Source organism: Callorhinchus milii, unplaced genomic scaffold (genome assembly GCF_018977255.1).
Source record: "Callorhinchus milii isolate IMCB2004 unplaced genomic scaffold, IMCB_Cmil_1.0 Scaffold4, whole genome shotgun sequence".
Lineage (NCBI taxonomy): Eukaryota > Metazoa > Chordata > Chondrichthyes > Chimaeriformes > Callorhinchidae > Callorhinchus > Callorhinchus milii.
The window spans coordinates 47,295,283-47,312,042 of record NW_024704745.1 but is presented as its reverse complement, the minus strand read 5'-3'; the positions used below and the strand labels follow the sequence as shown (position 1 = coordinate 47,312,042).

At 37.5% G+C, this 16,760-nt stretch overlaps 1 protein-coding gene and 1 non-coding gene across 2 annotated transcripts in view; both read right to left on the bottom strand.

Moving 5' to 3' along the window:
* Positions 1–16,760, bottom strand: part of nalcn (sodium leak channel, non-selective) — a 211,259-nt gene that overhangs the window by 21,574 nt on the left and 172,925 nt on the right. The window contains exons 27-34 of the mRNA XM_007887033.2: positions 15,189–15,293; positions 12,490–12,596; positions 7,914–8,034; positions 7,732–7,830; positions 5,207–5,306; positions 4,737–4,843; positions 3,756–3,830; positions 1,525–1,644 (exon numbers count right to left, since the gene is read on the bottom strand). Of these exons, the coding sequence (XP_007885224.1) occupies positions 1,525–1,644; positions 3,756–3,830; positions 4,737–4,843; positions 5,207–5,306; positions 7,732–7,830; positions 7,914–8,034; positions 12,490–12,596; positions 15,189–15,293 (834 nt within the window). The remainder of the gene's footprint in view (positions 1–1,524; positions 1,645–3,755; positions 3,831–4,736; positions 4,844–5,206; positions 5,307–7,731; positions 7,831–7,913; positions 8,035–12,489; positions 12,597–15,188; positions 15,294–16,760) is intronic.
* On the bottom strand, positions 4,612–4,684 carry trnag-ccc. Its single transcript has one exon. It is a non-coding gene; the product is annotated as a tRNA-Gly (tRNA).

Below are 16,760 nucleotides of genomic sequence, written 5' to 3'. Positions count from 1 at the left end.
AACCCTTGCATTTGATATATCGCTTTTTCACGTCATTGAGACGTCTCAAAGCGCTTCACAGAGTATATTGTAAAGTGGATTGACTGTGTATTTTTGGGCGAAACTCAGCGTTTGGCCTAATAAAAGCCTAATACTCTTTTTTAACAAAGAGAGTAGGAATTAATTTGCTGGACAATAGAAAACCTCAACAGTGTATTGATCACTAGATACACTAATTCTTTCTTTGGTAAAGAGCATTATTTTTATTGTTGGATGTAAATTAATTCTTTAAAATTGCCAAGGAGAATGCTCTGAATAGAAAACTTGAATAATTTAAGGGACATTGCTTTTCGATAAATTGTGTGAATAAGCAAATGCTTGTAAATAAATGCTTTCAATGATGACTCACTGCTATGTTTTGTACTTTGTAAAACAAGTATATATATATATGTAAGCCTATAAAAAAGATCAATAATGTTCTTTGCATTCAATATAATACCTATAACATTGAGTCATCTTAAAACGCTTTATAGCAATTACAGTAAAGTGCAGTGACTGTATTGGTTGGTTAACACCGTTGCCAATTTGTACATAGGACAAATGGCTGCTGTGTTCACCAATAAATACAGCACAACATTTAAAGCGCAAACCTTAACTCTAGTTGGAGTTGTGCCCATAAAATACACAGTCAATCCACTGTATTCTATGAAGTACTTTGAGACATTTCAACAATGTGATAAGGCACAATATCAAATGCAAGGATTATTATTCCAATATTCCAGAAACAGCCAGGAAGTGAATGACCAAATTAAATGCAGTATTTGTTGGTGAGGACAAGAGAATAAACTATGTTTTTCAAACAGTATCAGGGTTCTTTAAAATCTACTTGGAAAGGCAGGTGAAACATTGGTTTAATCTATCATCTAAAGATACATCTAAAAATTTGAATAGTCCTGAGAAAAATTGCAAAATAAACCTACTGTGGCAGTAGGCAGTAGTTTTCAGAGCAACCTGTTCTTGTTCCAGGAACTAAAATGCCACTCTGACTAGTTGGCACTGTTCCAAAGTTTACAATACATAAATGTGTTAGCCTGGTGCAGTGATAGCACTCACACTTCTGAGTCAGAAGATTGGGGGTTCAAGTCCCATGTTGGGACTTGGAATCACATATTTAAGCTGACACTTCAATGCAGTGTTGGGGGTGTTGCATTGTTGGAGGTGCCGTCATTCAGATGAGATGTTAAATCGAGGTTCCATTTGCCTGTTAAGGTGGATGTTAAAGATCCCATCGCACTATTCAAAAAGAGAAGGGAGTTTCTGGCCAATAATCCTCCAAATAAAATTGGTCACTCACTCCACGGTTGTTTGTGGTATATTGCTGTGCACAACTAGCTGCCGTGCTTCACCCACAAAAATACACCGCCATTCCACATTATGGTGTTTCCTGCAAAGCTCTTTGAGATGTCTCATGATGTGATAAGGCGCTATATCAAATGTAAGAATTATTATTTATTATTATTAAATGAGACGGAGCAGATTACTTACTAGTAAAGCAAAGTGTAGTATCACCCATATAACAGCAAGTGATGTGACCAATAGATCATAACGATTTCGTCGGCTTTGCCAAAAACCAGCTGGTGACATAGCAGTGATCTTCATGGTTACCTGAAACAAACAGATAATGTAAAAAGATTGACTTGTGCTGGTACAGATAAAAACTGAAGCTGAATATGAAGGTCAGGAGTTTACTTACAAAGCTTATTGCACAGTTTTGTGAATGTGATGATGGCAATAGTGACTTTCACATTCACCAAGTGATATGTCTAACATGAGAATCCTATGATCCCTATATTACATTTCATTATAATATTCACTCATAATCAAATTACTGTTTCTAGTAGTCTCTGAAACCATTCTTGCAATTTTAATAGATAGAACTGCATGACCATTTTAGGATTACATTTTGGTATTCAGTTGATTGAAAAAGTAACCCCTAGAGCAGTGGTGGCCAACCAGTAGCCCGCGAGGCCATCAAGAATCACCGTCCACCCCGCCCAGACATGCGCACTAGTCCAGGTGAGTCTGCTTTAAAACAATAGTGTGTTTCCAGTTTTTCTTGATTGATACTTATCAATCAAGAAAATATTATTAATAGTGGCCAAAAAAGGTTGGTCGTCATTGCCTTTGAGCTTGTTTTCAGCCAGGCCAAAAAAAAATAAGTTAAGAGTATCTAATCCTGACACAGGAGACTGCCACCTGTCACAATGTCTTTCACGGCAGGAAGCTCAAAAACCTGTAATGGTCCACAAACACTGTCATGGGATTGAGATAATACAGAGAAGCTGCTCTGGCTGAACTGCCATCAAACTCAGGTAGATAGACAGAGAAAGACCCACTAACCAGTGGACAAAACTAGAACCCTACCCCCTCAATAGATATACTAATAATCCTCACATTTGATTTAGCACCTTTCGTGTCAGGAGGAGGCCTCAAAGTGCTTCACGGGATATACAGCACAGATTGTATATTTTGCAGATGAACATAACCAATTTGCACACAGTAATGTCCCAGATGCATAAAGTGAATGTCCAATTTTGATCCAGAGGATTGTTGGTTAGTACAGTGGGAGAAACCCTCTTCCCTTTTCAAATAGTGCCATGGGATCTTTAATGTCTACCTGAATAGACAAGACAGAACCTTGCTTTAGCGGCTCATCTGAAAGACAGCATGTCCAACAATGCACTCCTCCATCAGCACTGCACTGGACTGCCAGGCTGGACTATTCAAATTCCTGATGCGGGATTTGAAAGCCCTGACTTAGAGAAGAGAGTACAATCAACTGGGCTAGGCTGACAGTAATGCCATGAAGCAGCTGCCACCTACTATCACACCTAGATGTGTTGCCAATAAAATTCTACCACACTAATGTGTGGAAAGTAAAGATCACAGAAGAAAACTAGCAGAAAGAAACATTTTCCTTTCCATTCTTCCATCATTCCTGGCTATCTGCTCCTGCAGAACTAATGAGTAAATGGAGATGAACTAATTTTAAAAAGTGAACTTGAGGAAAATATCTAGGGGAAGTCATTCAGCTTAGCTCTACTACTTCTTTAAAGGAGACCTATTGAAAAGTAATTTCACATTGCATTATCCTTTTGTTCTCATTATAAACCAATATAATCTTCTCAGCACATAGAAGTGTTACTTCAAAACATATTGACGATTAATTTTTCATTTGAAATAAACAGGCTCACTGTTAACTATATGTGGAAGAAAATCTTCAAGGCATGTTCTCTCACCAATACATTTCCAAGACAAGTAATATAACTACTGAACAGGAAGAGTATTTTAACCTGATTGAGAATTTGAGATTTAACAATTATAATAATCATAAATTAGCTGTGCTGGAGACAAGTTAACTGCATTCGTGTTACCAAGGAACAATCTTCTTTTTCTCATATCTAAAGCTGACCTAAGTTTAATATTTTTCAAACTTTTACACATTTACTTTGAGTTTTGCATATGCTTCATCGTCATCCTTCTGTTTTCCTGGTTTCAATTCCTTTTCAATGATTTATACAACAACATGGTTTGTCAGCTAAAACAAACCTTTCTGTCATGTCAGTCAACTAAATTGATCTGCCACTAAAGGAGCTTTGGCAGCTCTGGTTACATAACAATGGAAATGAGGATTATCCCAGTCGATATTTAATATCTGTAGGAAACAACTCAACTCATTTTGCAGAGAATAGTTAAAGTGCTAAAAGTTATGTTACCTCAAGAACAAAAATAAATGTGAAAACAACTGACATGGTCGCTAAAGGAACTGTGACTGGATCATCAACATCCCACTGTAAAATAAACAAAATATTAGTGCCACAATGTTTCAAGACAGTCTACAAACACTAATATATTTTCAAGACTAGTAATTGAACAGAAAGAGTATTTTAACCTGATTGACAATTTGAGGTTTAACAATCAATAGTTCATAAATTAGCTGTGCTGGAGACAAGTTAACTGCATTCATGTTATCAAGGAACAATCTTTTTTTCTCAAATCTAAAACTGACCTAAGTTTAATATTTTTCAAAGTTTTACACATTTGTTTTGATTTTTGTAAGACCTAAATGCTTCATTGTCATCCTTCCGTTTTTCTGGTTTCAATGATTTATACAACAACATGGATTGTCAGCTAAACCAAATGAGTCTGCTCTTTATGGATTGGTTCCGGCAAGTCTTGTAGATTAGTCTCTTGCATTTTTTCAGGCTTTCAATTCAACAAAAGGTTTGAAATGCACAGTATTTTCTCTTTCCATTTATGAAATTTCCAATTCTGGTATTATAATAATAATAATCCTTGCATTTGATATAGAGCTTTATCATGTCTCAAAGTGCTTCACAGAATATACTGTAAAGTGAATTGACTGTACATTTTGTGGGCGAAACACTGCAGCCAATTGCTCAGAGCTGTTTCCCACAAACAGGAGTGGATTGAGTGACCAAATTATTATTTTTTTAATTTTTATTTTTGGAAGGGATTATTAACCCTGGAAAAGTGATCCGCCAATCGACTAACAACTGGGTTCTTACTGCTAGGTAAGAGGCGTGTGGAGTAAGGAAACTTGGCCAGGTTTTGTCCTGCTGGGAATCAAAACCAGGTTCTCTCGCTTGGGAGGTGAGTGCTCTAACCACTGAGCTACAGGACACCACCAATTATCTCACCAATGTTAATCAATACATGTCTAGAATGGTACTTACCTTTACTGAAAGCAGCACAGACTGGGCCAGAACCAGTACAGCTATGGATCTCTTGAAGAACGGATGCTGGGTAATATCATACATTTTAGCTCTGAAGCCATCATTGTCTGGAAACAAAATAAATACTTGTGGTTTCAACAGAGATGTTACACTTATAAAGTTATAAAATACGTTTGAATTTTTAAAAAAAAATTAATTCAAAAAGCAGTTCAAGGCTTTAACTTCATATTTCATTTAAAAAAAATGTCTTACTGAATTCAACAAAGTTTATATGTTTTAGACTATGGTACACTGCAAGTTTATTGGGGCTTGTTTTTTTGAACACTGGTAAATTTACAGTCCTTTCCAAGCACATCTTAATCTCCACTGTTTGGTAAATTTACTGACAACCAGAAAACCATCCAGTATCTTCAAAAGCTGGAAAGTTTTGGGCTGAGAGTTGGAAAGCTTTAAGTAATAGTGTGACACACCTCTGCCTGGTCGGGGAGGAAGATGAAGTGGTTGAGCAATCTTTAATCTGCTCTTCAGGTCTTCCCATCTTCTTTGGTCTACAGTCAGTAAGGCTGTACCCTATACATCAGGAAAACAAACAAGCTATTTTTTAATTTAAAATCACTGCAGTTTGAAATAACTTATTCATACTGATTTAAAGTTTTCAGGTTAATTATTGCAAATACTTTGTTGTGGAGCAACATTTCAATCTTTTATGATGTAATGTTTATTGTGAAGTGATGCAGTATCTTGTTTAAGCTGTATTTCTTAAAAAATAAAAAAAATTTGGCTAACATTAAGAGGCCCAGAGGCAGATATTGAGGCTAATATTGTGGCTGAAAAGGTATTGCAATTTCCAGACAAGATGGTATCTAGAGTTCCTATGTAGAGATATATGGAAAGATTCTGACACAATCTATGCGTAAATATAGCAAAAGACATATGGGAAGCTACATTTCAGCAAAGAGTCAGCACCTTCAAAAGAAGAGGGGGAGAAAATTGGAAGGAGAAATCCAAATTTAAAAAATGAATGTAAGAAATGATTAATAAGATATTTTAGTGGGGATGGGTTATGAATTTATTCAGTTTCATTATGAGGAGAACATTAAATTAATAATCCTTTTATTAACATTTGATATAGTAACGTACCCCTTCTAAATATTTTAAAGTGCTTCAGAAATTTTGTAAACTATTTGTAGGTGAACATAGCCAATTTGCACGTTTGTCCCACAAACAGTAGCAAAGTCAATGAATAATTTTTTAACTGTAATTTTTTTGGCCAGGACACTATGAGAAACTCCCTACTCTTTAGAATAGTGCCATGGGATCTTTAACGTCCAACAACAACATGCATTGTGTCAGCCTAGCTCAGTTGTAAACCTTCTGAATTTGAGCTCTTCGTCAACAAGTTGACACTCCAAAGCAATACCCCCAGCACTAGGTGTCTTCCAATAAAATGCTGCATTATCAAGTGTCATCCTTTGGATGAGACGGTAAACTGAGGTCCTATCTATGAGATCATAGGGCTTGAATCCACAACTTTCTGACTCAGGGGCAAGAGTGCTCCAACTGGGCCAAGCTGACATCGGCATTGTGTTTGCTTGCCTCTTTCTCACTGAGCTCATCAGAAAACAAATGACCTCTTTCCATTGTACTCATGTGGTAACAACAACAGCAGGATTACATTTGTATAGCGCCTCACGTCGGGAGGATGACCCAAGATGCTGGACAGTGTATAGCATTTCAGACCCGAGCTGGGGTCAGTGGGGGGGGAGAAGGGAGAGGAGGGGAAGGCGGGTGACCAATGGCATGATCGAAGAGGAGGGTTTTGAGGTGGGACTTGAAGGAGGCTAAGTTGGGGGGCGAGGCGGAGTGATTGGGAGATGGATTTCCAGAGGTTTGGGGCAGAGTGGCTGAAGGCTCTCCCGCCAATGGTGGGGCGGGTGGGTCGGGGGACGTGGAGCAGGCCAGAGCCGGCTGAGCGGAGGGAGCAGGCAGGTTGGTAGGGGGTTAGGAGGTCACAGAGGTAGGGTGGGGTGAGGCCATGGAGGGCTTTGTATGTGAGGATCAGGATCTTGAACTGGATCCTCTGGAGGATAGGGAGCCAATGGAGTCGGGCGAGAATGGGGGAGATGGGGTCACGGAGTTTGGTATGGGAGAGGACACGGACTGCAGAGTTCTGGATTATCTGCAGCCTGTGGATGGAGGAGTTGGGAAGGCCGACAAGCTGGGCGGTGCAGAGTCGAGCCGGGAGGTGATGAAGGCATGAACAAGAGTTTCAGCGGCCTGAGGGGTGAGGTAGTGGTGGAGTCGGGCGATGTTACGGAGGTGAGGGAAGGCAGAGCTGGTCATGGCTTGGACGTGGGGAAGAAAAGACAGTTGAGGGTCGAACAAGACACTGGCTTGGTGAGTTGTAGTGTGCAACCATGGAGCTGCCAGAGCCTGAGGTGCTGAGGCTCTGGCATGAGCCAATCAGGAGGGCCTCAGTCTTGTTCACATTCAACTGTAGGAAATTTGCCCTCATCCAGGACTTGATGTCCGACAGGCAGTCTGTCAGGACAGCAGTGGTCCTGGAGTTGAGGGTGGAGGCAGAAAGATAGAGTTGGGTGTCATCCGCACACATATGGAAGTTGACCCCATGTCTACGGATGATGTCACCAAGGGGGAGCACGTAGCAACATGTAACAACAACAACTTGTATTTATATAGTGCCCTTCACGCAGGGTAGCATCCCAAAGCCCTTAAAAGTATTCACTGTATAAAGGCTGCAGAATGTAAATCTTAGTAAATATTGAAACCTGCTGTACAGACATTCATCAGAAGATTAAATGACACTACTGTATATAGTATTCAACTATTCATGCATAATATACACGTGGGGTTAGGATCACAAATTGTTATTCAAGTACACAAATTGAATTACATTTGTTGTCTTTGTTTTGTACACTTAAAAAAATGCATTTAGTTCCACATCAACTGTCTCAATAATTACCACTGAACTTACCTTATTTTCATTGAAATTGGCAATAACAACTCCAACAAAGAGAGTCAGTCCAATCATGCAGCCAAGAAATACAAAGACATGGATATAGATCCCATGAATCTGCATAAATAGAATTCCAAGTTAGATACAGTATTAGTAAAATATTCCAAATATTATTACTATATTATTCATTGTTTTCATACCGGCCCCACTCGATGAATAATGACATCTCTGACTTCAACCCAGCCTTTTAGTGACAGAACTTCAAACAATGCCAGCAATGCACTTCCAACATTGTCAAAATTGAAATTTCGAGGGTTTGCCCTAGAAAACAGTAGACAACCTATTTTTGTAAAACACACAACAAAATAAGAAACGATTCTTCAAATAATGGCCAATGCAATTACCCGAAGCATTCTTCAATACTGTCCCCGGTCATTTTTAAAACTAATCCAAGATGAACTTGGCATGCAGTTGAAATGTTGTATAGGAATACTTAGTATACTCTAACCAAACTAAGGTTAGATGTATGGCCAAGTACCCACAAACCTAAATAACTGCAACCTGGCATAGGCTTGGGCACAATTGATATTATAATAAATTTCCCCATAACGCCACATACTATTGTGAAACTGGACTGTGCTGAGTTCACTGACCTGTGCCAGGATGGGCACACATGAACCTCGGCACCCCTGGACACAATTGACCTCAGCACCCCTGGTCTAGGAAAAATAAATTGAGCCAGGTTTCCTTGTTCCTGATTACTATCCAGTGTGATCCCTAGAAGGTATGTGGAGATCAAAGCTTGCATGAGGCATGGCTGTGATGCCCCTTCGCGACTGAATTGCCTACCCGGTTAACACATTAAGAATCACAAGGAGGAGACCCTGGAGAGCAGCTGATGCCTATGGAATCATACACCAGCATCAAGCAGTGGCAAGTGAAGATGGGAGAATTTGAGGGCAAAAAAGATGGCATTTGTTGTTAATGCAGTAAATAATCGGAACGGCAGTCAATGTAATACATAAAAGTACAAATCCAAATGTGGCTTCTTTAGTGCCTTATGTTGATTCTTTTCTCCACAAGATTCTACTGCAGTATATTGTTGATGTGCGAAGAGATGAAGAAAGAGGCATGTGTACAGCAAGGTAATGAGTGACATACATTTATTGACATACAGACACAATTCACCATGGACAGGTAATACGCTTCTCTTGCTTCAGAATCAGAAGTAGATGAGTCTAGGTAATATAATTCCTATAGGAAAATAATCAGATTAATTTTAATCCCTGTTTATGCAGGTTTCTCTAAATTGCAATCTTCAGGACAAGCTTTAATAACCTCCAGCACTCCTAGCTACGAAAGCAAATAGGAGGACAGCGCTTCTTTAGTTCATTCCTCAAGAGATTCCATTGATGGCAACCTTACTCTGCCCTTTCTCTGCAGCAAGCAACCCCTTCTCTCACCGGAAATCACTGCTCTATGCCAATTGCTTTCTGGATCAATCATTTAGTTCCAAGGTGCATCATTTCAACTCATGATTGGCATCACTGTTCCCTTAATCTCATTAACCTCTATAGTTAGCAAACCCTCTGACTGCTGAAATATTGCAGGCTACCTCCTCATCTTTCTATGTCTTAACTTTTCCAGAACTCACTGTTAATTTATTTTCACTCACTGCCAACCGCACTCAACCCTTATTGTTGTAACTGTAAGTTTACTATTAAAATATTGGTATACAACCACATTCTTCAGTTTATTGGAGACCTGCTTAATGGGGTTATTCTCCTCATTAATGTAGAACAATGGTTGAGGATGTGTGGCCAAATAGTCCTTGTTGTCATGCTAATTAACCCTTGAAAGATGACAAAACTTAATGTGGNAAAAATTAAACACCAATCTATCACAAATGGAGTTAATTAAGCATGCTAATTCTCAATAATATAAATAATTATTTCAATTAATTAAAGCACTATATAATAGTTAATAATAATAATCCTTGTATTTGATATAGCGCCTTCTCAATGTCTCAAAGCGCTTCAAAGAATGTCTGTAAAGTGATATCACTATGCTTTGTGGGTGAATCGCAGCAGCCAATTGTGCACAGCAGTGTCTCACAAACAGTCATAGATTGAGTGACCACATTTTTTAAAACATTTTTTTGAAGGGATTATCAATGGGCATCTCCGTAGATTGGGAGCCTGGTTCTCAAGCCACATCATGAGTTCTCATGAAGGGTCAGATCTCAAAAGTAACACTTTTCTGCTTTCTGATCACTGTGAAATCACACTGTGCAGTTTTCCTTTTTGTCTCCTCTACATAAATTCCAACTTTATGAAACTTTCAAAATAGTTTCTTGCATAAACCTTTTTGATATGTGGTGTAACAATAATAATATATAGTTTGCTGGGCAGAATGGTTTGTTGACATGATTTTGATATGATCACGGTGATAATTTACAGTGGATTACCAGTCAGCATAATTGGTAACAAGGCCCATACGGTTCTAAATTTGACAGTTTAACTATGCTTTTATGTCTTTTATGTTGCCAGTCAATGTAACTGTCACCAGTATATAAGATGTAAAACTTGCTTGGCGAAAGAAGACCAAGGTTCATCCAGTTTGCCCTCCACCATCCTGACAGTCACATGACATGTAGTGTCGCAAACTATATACTGTATCCCGAGATATTATTTCCTAACAGAAATCTATCTAATTTGTTCTATAAAGAATCAAAACTTTCTGCTTCCACAGTCTTCCTAGGGAGTCCGTTCCATAGTTTACTGCTCGCTCACCGAAGTAGTGTTTCCACAGATTTATTCTGAATTTACCCACCTTCAATCGCAAGCCATATCCTCTGGTTCTACTGTTTGGTACCAGATAAAACAGCTTATCTTGGTCTACATTATCTATTCCCTTCAGAATCTTAAAGGTCATAATCATATTACCCCTTAACCTCTTCTCCAGTGTGAACATGTCCAGTGTATCTAATCCTCCTCATAGTCCAGTCCCTCTATCCCCTCAATCATTTTGGTTGCTCTCCTCTGTATCCCCTCAATTGCTGCAATATCCCTTTTGTATTGACAGAATTGCACACAGTATTCCAAATGCAGTGGCGCAAGGGATTTATTAAATGGCAAGATTACCCCACTATTTCGGCTCAGTAATTGAGTCATAAAGCCTTTCTTTGAGTATGTATATTTTATATTTTCAACTACAGCTTTGTAAATCCAATTATTTATTATTTCAACATCTGTTGCAGGTACATGAACGTAGAAGTGGCAGTGAAACTCTGCTTTATGGCTATTCAAAGTGGTTATTCTGCTCTGTACATTCACTGACTGTATCACATTTGTTGTTATGGATTAAATGATATTTTGCAGAATTTGTTAAGTTTAGCTGGAGAAAACGTAATGTAATTTCAAAGCTATCTAAATTTACATTTTAAATTTCCTATTTATTTATAATTGTACTGCAGTTATTATAAGTGCAAAGAGCCAAATATGCCAATTGTAATGAATGGAGAAGAGCAGATTTTAACCCCATCAGTTCCTTACACAGAGCGCGCAGAGAATTCACCACAAAAGTAATTATCTAAATGAATGATTCAGGCTGATATTATTTACAAGTATAACTTCTTTATGAAGTAATCAATCATAATTTAATTCTGATAAGAATTACTTTAAATGTATTACCTCATTTATTATTTTAATTTAAGAATGCTGGACTAGTAAGACCAAAGTAAGGCTTATTTTTATACGTCTGTTTTCCTTGCTTGGTGTCTGGAGCGCAGCATCTTTCTATGAAGCAAAATAAATCTATGGCTATTTTTATTTCAATTGTCTTGCATTTTATGCACTTTATCCTAATAAGGACTTTCACCCACTCCAAATTTCTGTCCTTCTTTCCAGAAGGTTCTTATTCAGCCTAGATATGGTTCCACGGTGCCAGTCACCCTTCATTACTTGCACAAGAGGACACTCTTCATGCCTGAGAGATAGGAGACAATGCAACTATGATTCAGTGTTGAGCCCAATACAGGACAATCCTGTAGTTTAGGGATTAGAGCATTCACCTCGCAAGTGAGAAGACCTGGGTTTGATTCCTGGCAGGGCGAAACGTTGGGCAAGTTTCTTTACTCCACACGCCTCTGTTTACCTAGCAGTAAGTAGGAACCCAGTTGTTAGTTGATAGGTGGATCGCTTTTCCAGGGGTAATAATCCCTTNAAAAAATGTTCAATCAATCCACGACTGTTTGTGGGACACTGGTATGCACAGCTGTGCTGCCACATTTCGGTCACAAAAAATATACAGTCAATTCACTTTACAGTATATTCTGTGAAGCACTTTGAGATGTCTCGAAGCTGTATCAAATGCAAGGATTATTATTATATTACTGTAAAGCAGTGTTTTTTGGGGCACTGCTGAGGAGAAATAAGTGTTTCCATTACCTTTTACTGTGTCTGTCTTCTTAACTACTAAGAAGGGCAAAATTTGGGTTTGTAGATAACTATGCCTTTAAGTCTTGAGAAAAGATAAAGCTCATCCCTAGAAGCAACCACAGGATATATCAACATGCACATGTCTATAATGCTGGTTACCAATTATGTGTGACCAATCTTTTTATCAAGAAACAATTTATTCAACTACATCACAGGTAAACTCATTTGGAGGTAATCTACAACGAGGGCAACATTTAATTTAGTTAGATTCTCGTCTCTAGCCTTTCATTCATCTCATTTCTTAATATTGTTGGGCCTCACCATTTCTTTCACTTACCAAACACGAGGTACCCAAAAGCCCGGCTTTTTTTCCCCTGGTTTTAGCTTCAGATTGAGATTCTTTGACACACTGACATTAATCCTGAATATTCCAAAGCAGTCTTCCTAAAATACATGGCACAGAAATCATTTGCAGGATGTTCAATCACTTACTTTAAAAATGATTAAAAAAAGAACACAAAAAAATGAAACATGTGCATGAAAATCTGGCAAAATATCTCATTATATCTCAAAACATCTCAGATTTCAAATCAAATAAACTATTCTGACTGAGAAATGAACTCTACGACTGACTATAATTATATGCTTATGTTAAAACTAAAGAAAACTACTAATAATAGTGGTTTTATACAAAACATATTGAACCAAGTATTTCCATTGTTGTTAATTATTATTGGAGAATCTTGTTTGCTGGGCACACTAAAGTTCTATGTAGAATTTTATAGCTTCCGTATCAAGTTTGTAGAAATAAGTAGTTCAATAGCATGTTTATACAAAAAAATGTGCTTGAGACACCAGAATTAGCTATTTTTTAAACTAGCTTCAACTAGTGAATAAAAAATAATTTTGTAAATGTAATAGGCCTCAAGAAAGTCCAAACTTCTCTTGAACATAATAAAACGCTAAATTTCTTCTTGTTTGAGAAGTAAATATGAGCCCAACTCCAAACAATTCTTCCATGAAAGTTATGCAAAACATAAGTCACTATTGTCTCTGATTGCTGGAACTCTTTCCCCAAATCCCACCGCTGTGCACCTTCCCTCTCTGCTTTTAAAACCCATCTAAAAACCTACCTATTTCTCTATTTCCCACCTTAATCAGGTTTTCATTCCTCTGTAAACAAAAACAGAAGTCGCTGGTAACACTCAGCAGGTCAGGCAGCATCTATGGAGAAAGGAAAGTGAGTCAATGTTTCGAGTCCACGACCCTTCGTCAGGTCATGGACCCAAAATGTTGACTCACTTTCCTTTCTCCATAGATGCTGCCTGATCTAATGAGTGTTCCCAGGGACTTCTGCTTTTATTTTCAGATTTCCAGCATCTGCAGTATTTTGTGTTTTGTTTCATTCGTCTGTAAAATGCTTTGAAATAGCACACACAATGTATGTGCGGGTCGTTTTATCTCACAAGTGGACACAAAGAGGGAAATATTTGGGAGAGACCAATAGATCTCTTAACACTCACGGAAGTGCAGCTAACAAGATAAATTCCCTTATTGACATCAGTGAGGCATGCTGACTTTATTTCAATCATTAACTGGGTATCACAGAAGTAATTGAATATTCATTGAATAGCTCAGGCATACAGTTCAGGATTTCAGCACCACAGCTTAGGGAGAGAATTGTGATTAGATCTGCTGCCTTCAAGAATTTTTCACTTCATATCAGCTTTCGCACTTTGTTTAAAAGACTTATCTGAGGCAGATTTTTCTACTTTAACAATATTAACGTAATATGTAGACGTTCATCTTCCAAAACAGGTTGCAAACTTAGCAGGAGTATACATAGAATTCATTAATATTTAAATGATAGTTGATAGTTTATGAAAAGCAATCATAATCAAAGCTGAGCATGTGTTAGTCACATTTCTAGCTTCTGCTTATAGAAATTGCACAATTTCTGGTAGTTTCTGCTTATAGGAATCAAGTTCTGAAAGGCCTTTTGAATTGTAACACATTCATATACCAATTTGTCAAGAAACAGATAATAATTGAACACTGAAGTGAAAACAATACTCAAGAAATCTAAAAAGATTTACAATGAGGTTATGAGCAATTCCACAACAACAACAACTTGCACTTATATAGAGCCCTCTATGCAGGGTAGCGTCTCAGAACGCTTAATAGTGGCGGAGCCTGACTCCGAGCTGGAGTGAGGGAATGGGGGGGTGACTGTAGGCACGGTTGAAAAGGAAGGTTTTCGGCGGTACTTGAAAAAGGGGAGAGAGGGGGCAAGGTGGAAGGATTGAAGGAGATTGTTCCAGGGTTTTCTGCCTAGTCTTAGCCAATAAAACCATTTTATTTTAATCTTTAAGATCATGTAGTATTGTGAAAAAACTTGTAAATTCAGTCATAATTTGGATACTGGTCTAAAGCAGCTCTTAAAGAGAACCAGATTCCAAATTTAGAATGATATAAAGATTTTTTTCACAATTCTGCACAATCTTAAATTTTAAAGCAAAATGATATTTCAGGCAGACTAGGTCTATATAATTTAACAGGTTAGAATTGGATCCTGTGTAATTGGCCCTTTGGGTCACCAATAACAAAGATGGTAAATGGCACAGTCACGTTTAACAATGCATTTTGCAATTATTTCCTTGGAAATCCATTTTGTGAATAAATACCTTGGAATACAAACATGACACTACCTCAAAGTCTTTGTTTGAATTCATCTGTTTCATCCTGATCAATTTAGAATGAAATGATCAGGATGACTGATCTATTCAGTGACAATTGGGATTAAAGTTATCTTGAATACTAAGCATTCAATACTTAGTTGCTTCTGATTTTGTTAAATTGACAAACGGCTTCTTGTCAAACGGTTTATGATGCTTGAAAGACTCTGTGCTTGGAGGTATAGTTACTGAAACAGGGCACACTTGTGGGAAATAAACTTGTGGGAAATAAACTGATAAGTTAAATATAAATTATAAAGATGGATTTTCATGAGCAGATTAATGATGATAAATCTCTTACCCTTCTGGTGATATGTGGATCATTGCACTTTGCAAGTTTTCCAGCAAAAAGCTGAACTCCAAAGCTTGCAAAAACAAGCATGAGTGTCAGCAAAAGGATTGAAACCTAAAGGGAAATAATATGATCTTTAGACTCTACAAAATGCATGATGCAGCTTGTATTGACACCTTTAAATATGCAGGAGAAGGAGTTAGAAAATATGTTCAAGAGAGTTGTTTAAAAATACATTTCAAAATAGACAATTTACTGAAAAGTAATGCTCTTGAAAATCCACACCATTTCAGATATTCCTATTTTAATATTTTAATGGAACTAGTTTTATATAAAAAAACACTTTTAACCATAAAATTATGCACAACCTTTACTTAATAAACATAACATAGAAGAGAGCAATCTTTGAACTTGTCAACTAGTATAATGCACATTAGAAAATGGCATTACAAAACTTTAAATACCAAACAGAATAACTGCATATATTGTGTCAAGACTATAGATTTTAGTAACTAGATTATGGAAACACAAATAAAACATGAAATAACTTTCCACAATTAAATCCTCTGGATCTATATTAATATATAGGGCACATAAATCTATAAATTAGATTAAAGGTGAGTTCTGTAGCTCAGTGGTTAGAGCACTCGCTTTGCAAGTGAGAGACCTGGGTTCTATTCCAGTTAGTATCAATAACATTTATCCAATATTAGGTTGCACCTTGAGAGCATTTGTCTGAAATAATTTTAACTTTTACAAAAGAGTGGTTATACCTGTTTTTAAGTACCTTGCTAGAATTATGGCTCACTTTTAACTTTGTGTCCTGTGGACCAGAGGTTATAATTCAGGCTTCAGGCATGTGCTGGGTGGCTTCCCACACTAAACGTGGCTGGCTTCCAGGTTATCAGGTCATTTTTACTGTAACTTGCTGCACATTTGCAGGAAATGTTATAAGTGGCACTTCCTGACCAAGGTGTGCAACAACAACAACTTGCATTTATATAGCGCTCTTCATGCGGGGTAACATCTTGGGAGTACTTGCGTAGGAAGTAACATGAATGGCACTTTTTGTCCATGCATGCAATGCATAGGACGTGACCTCAGTGGCAACTTGGAAACCTGGAATTCAGCCATTTTTTTACACTTCTTTTTAATATTGATATCTGAAATATTGGGCTCAGACCATGATTCTATAATGGGGTTGCTTTATATTGATAAAAACATATTAGGAATTTCGGGATCAAATTTCCTGTACTTTATAATATTTCTAAATAGCGCTTCTTAATTGGGCAATTCAAAAATAAATTAGATAGCTACTTTGTGTTAAAAGGGATTTCTTAATTAGGAAATGAAGATAATAATAAAATAATCCTTGCATTTGCTATTGCGCTTTTCACGTCTTCTAGACGTCTCAAAGCACTTCACAGAATAGACTGTAAAGTGAGTTGACTGTATATTTGTGGGCAAGACATGGCAGTCAATTGCGCACAGCAGTGTCCCACAAACAGTTGTGGTTTGAAGTGACCAATTTATTATTGTTTTATTTTCTTGAGGGATTATTATCAGGCATGTGGAGTAAGG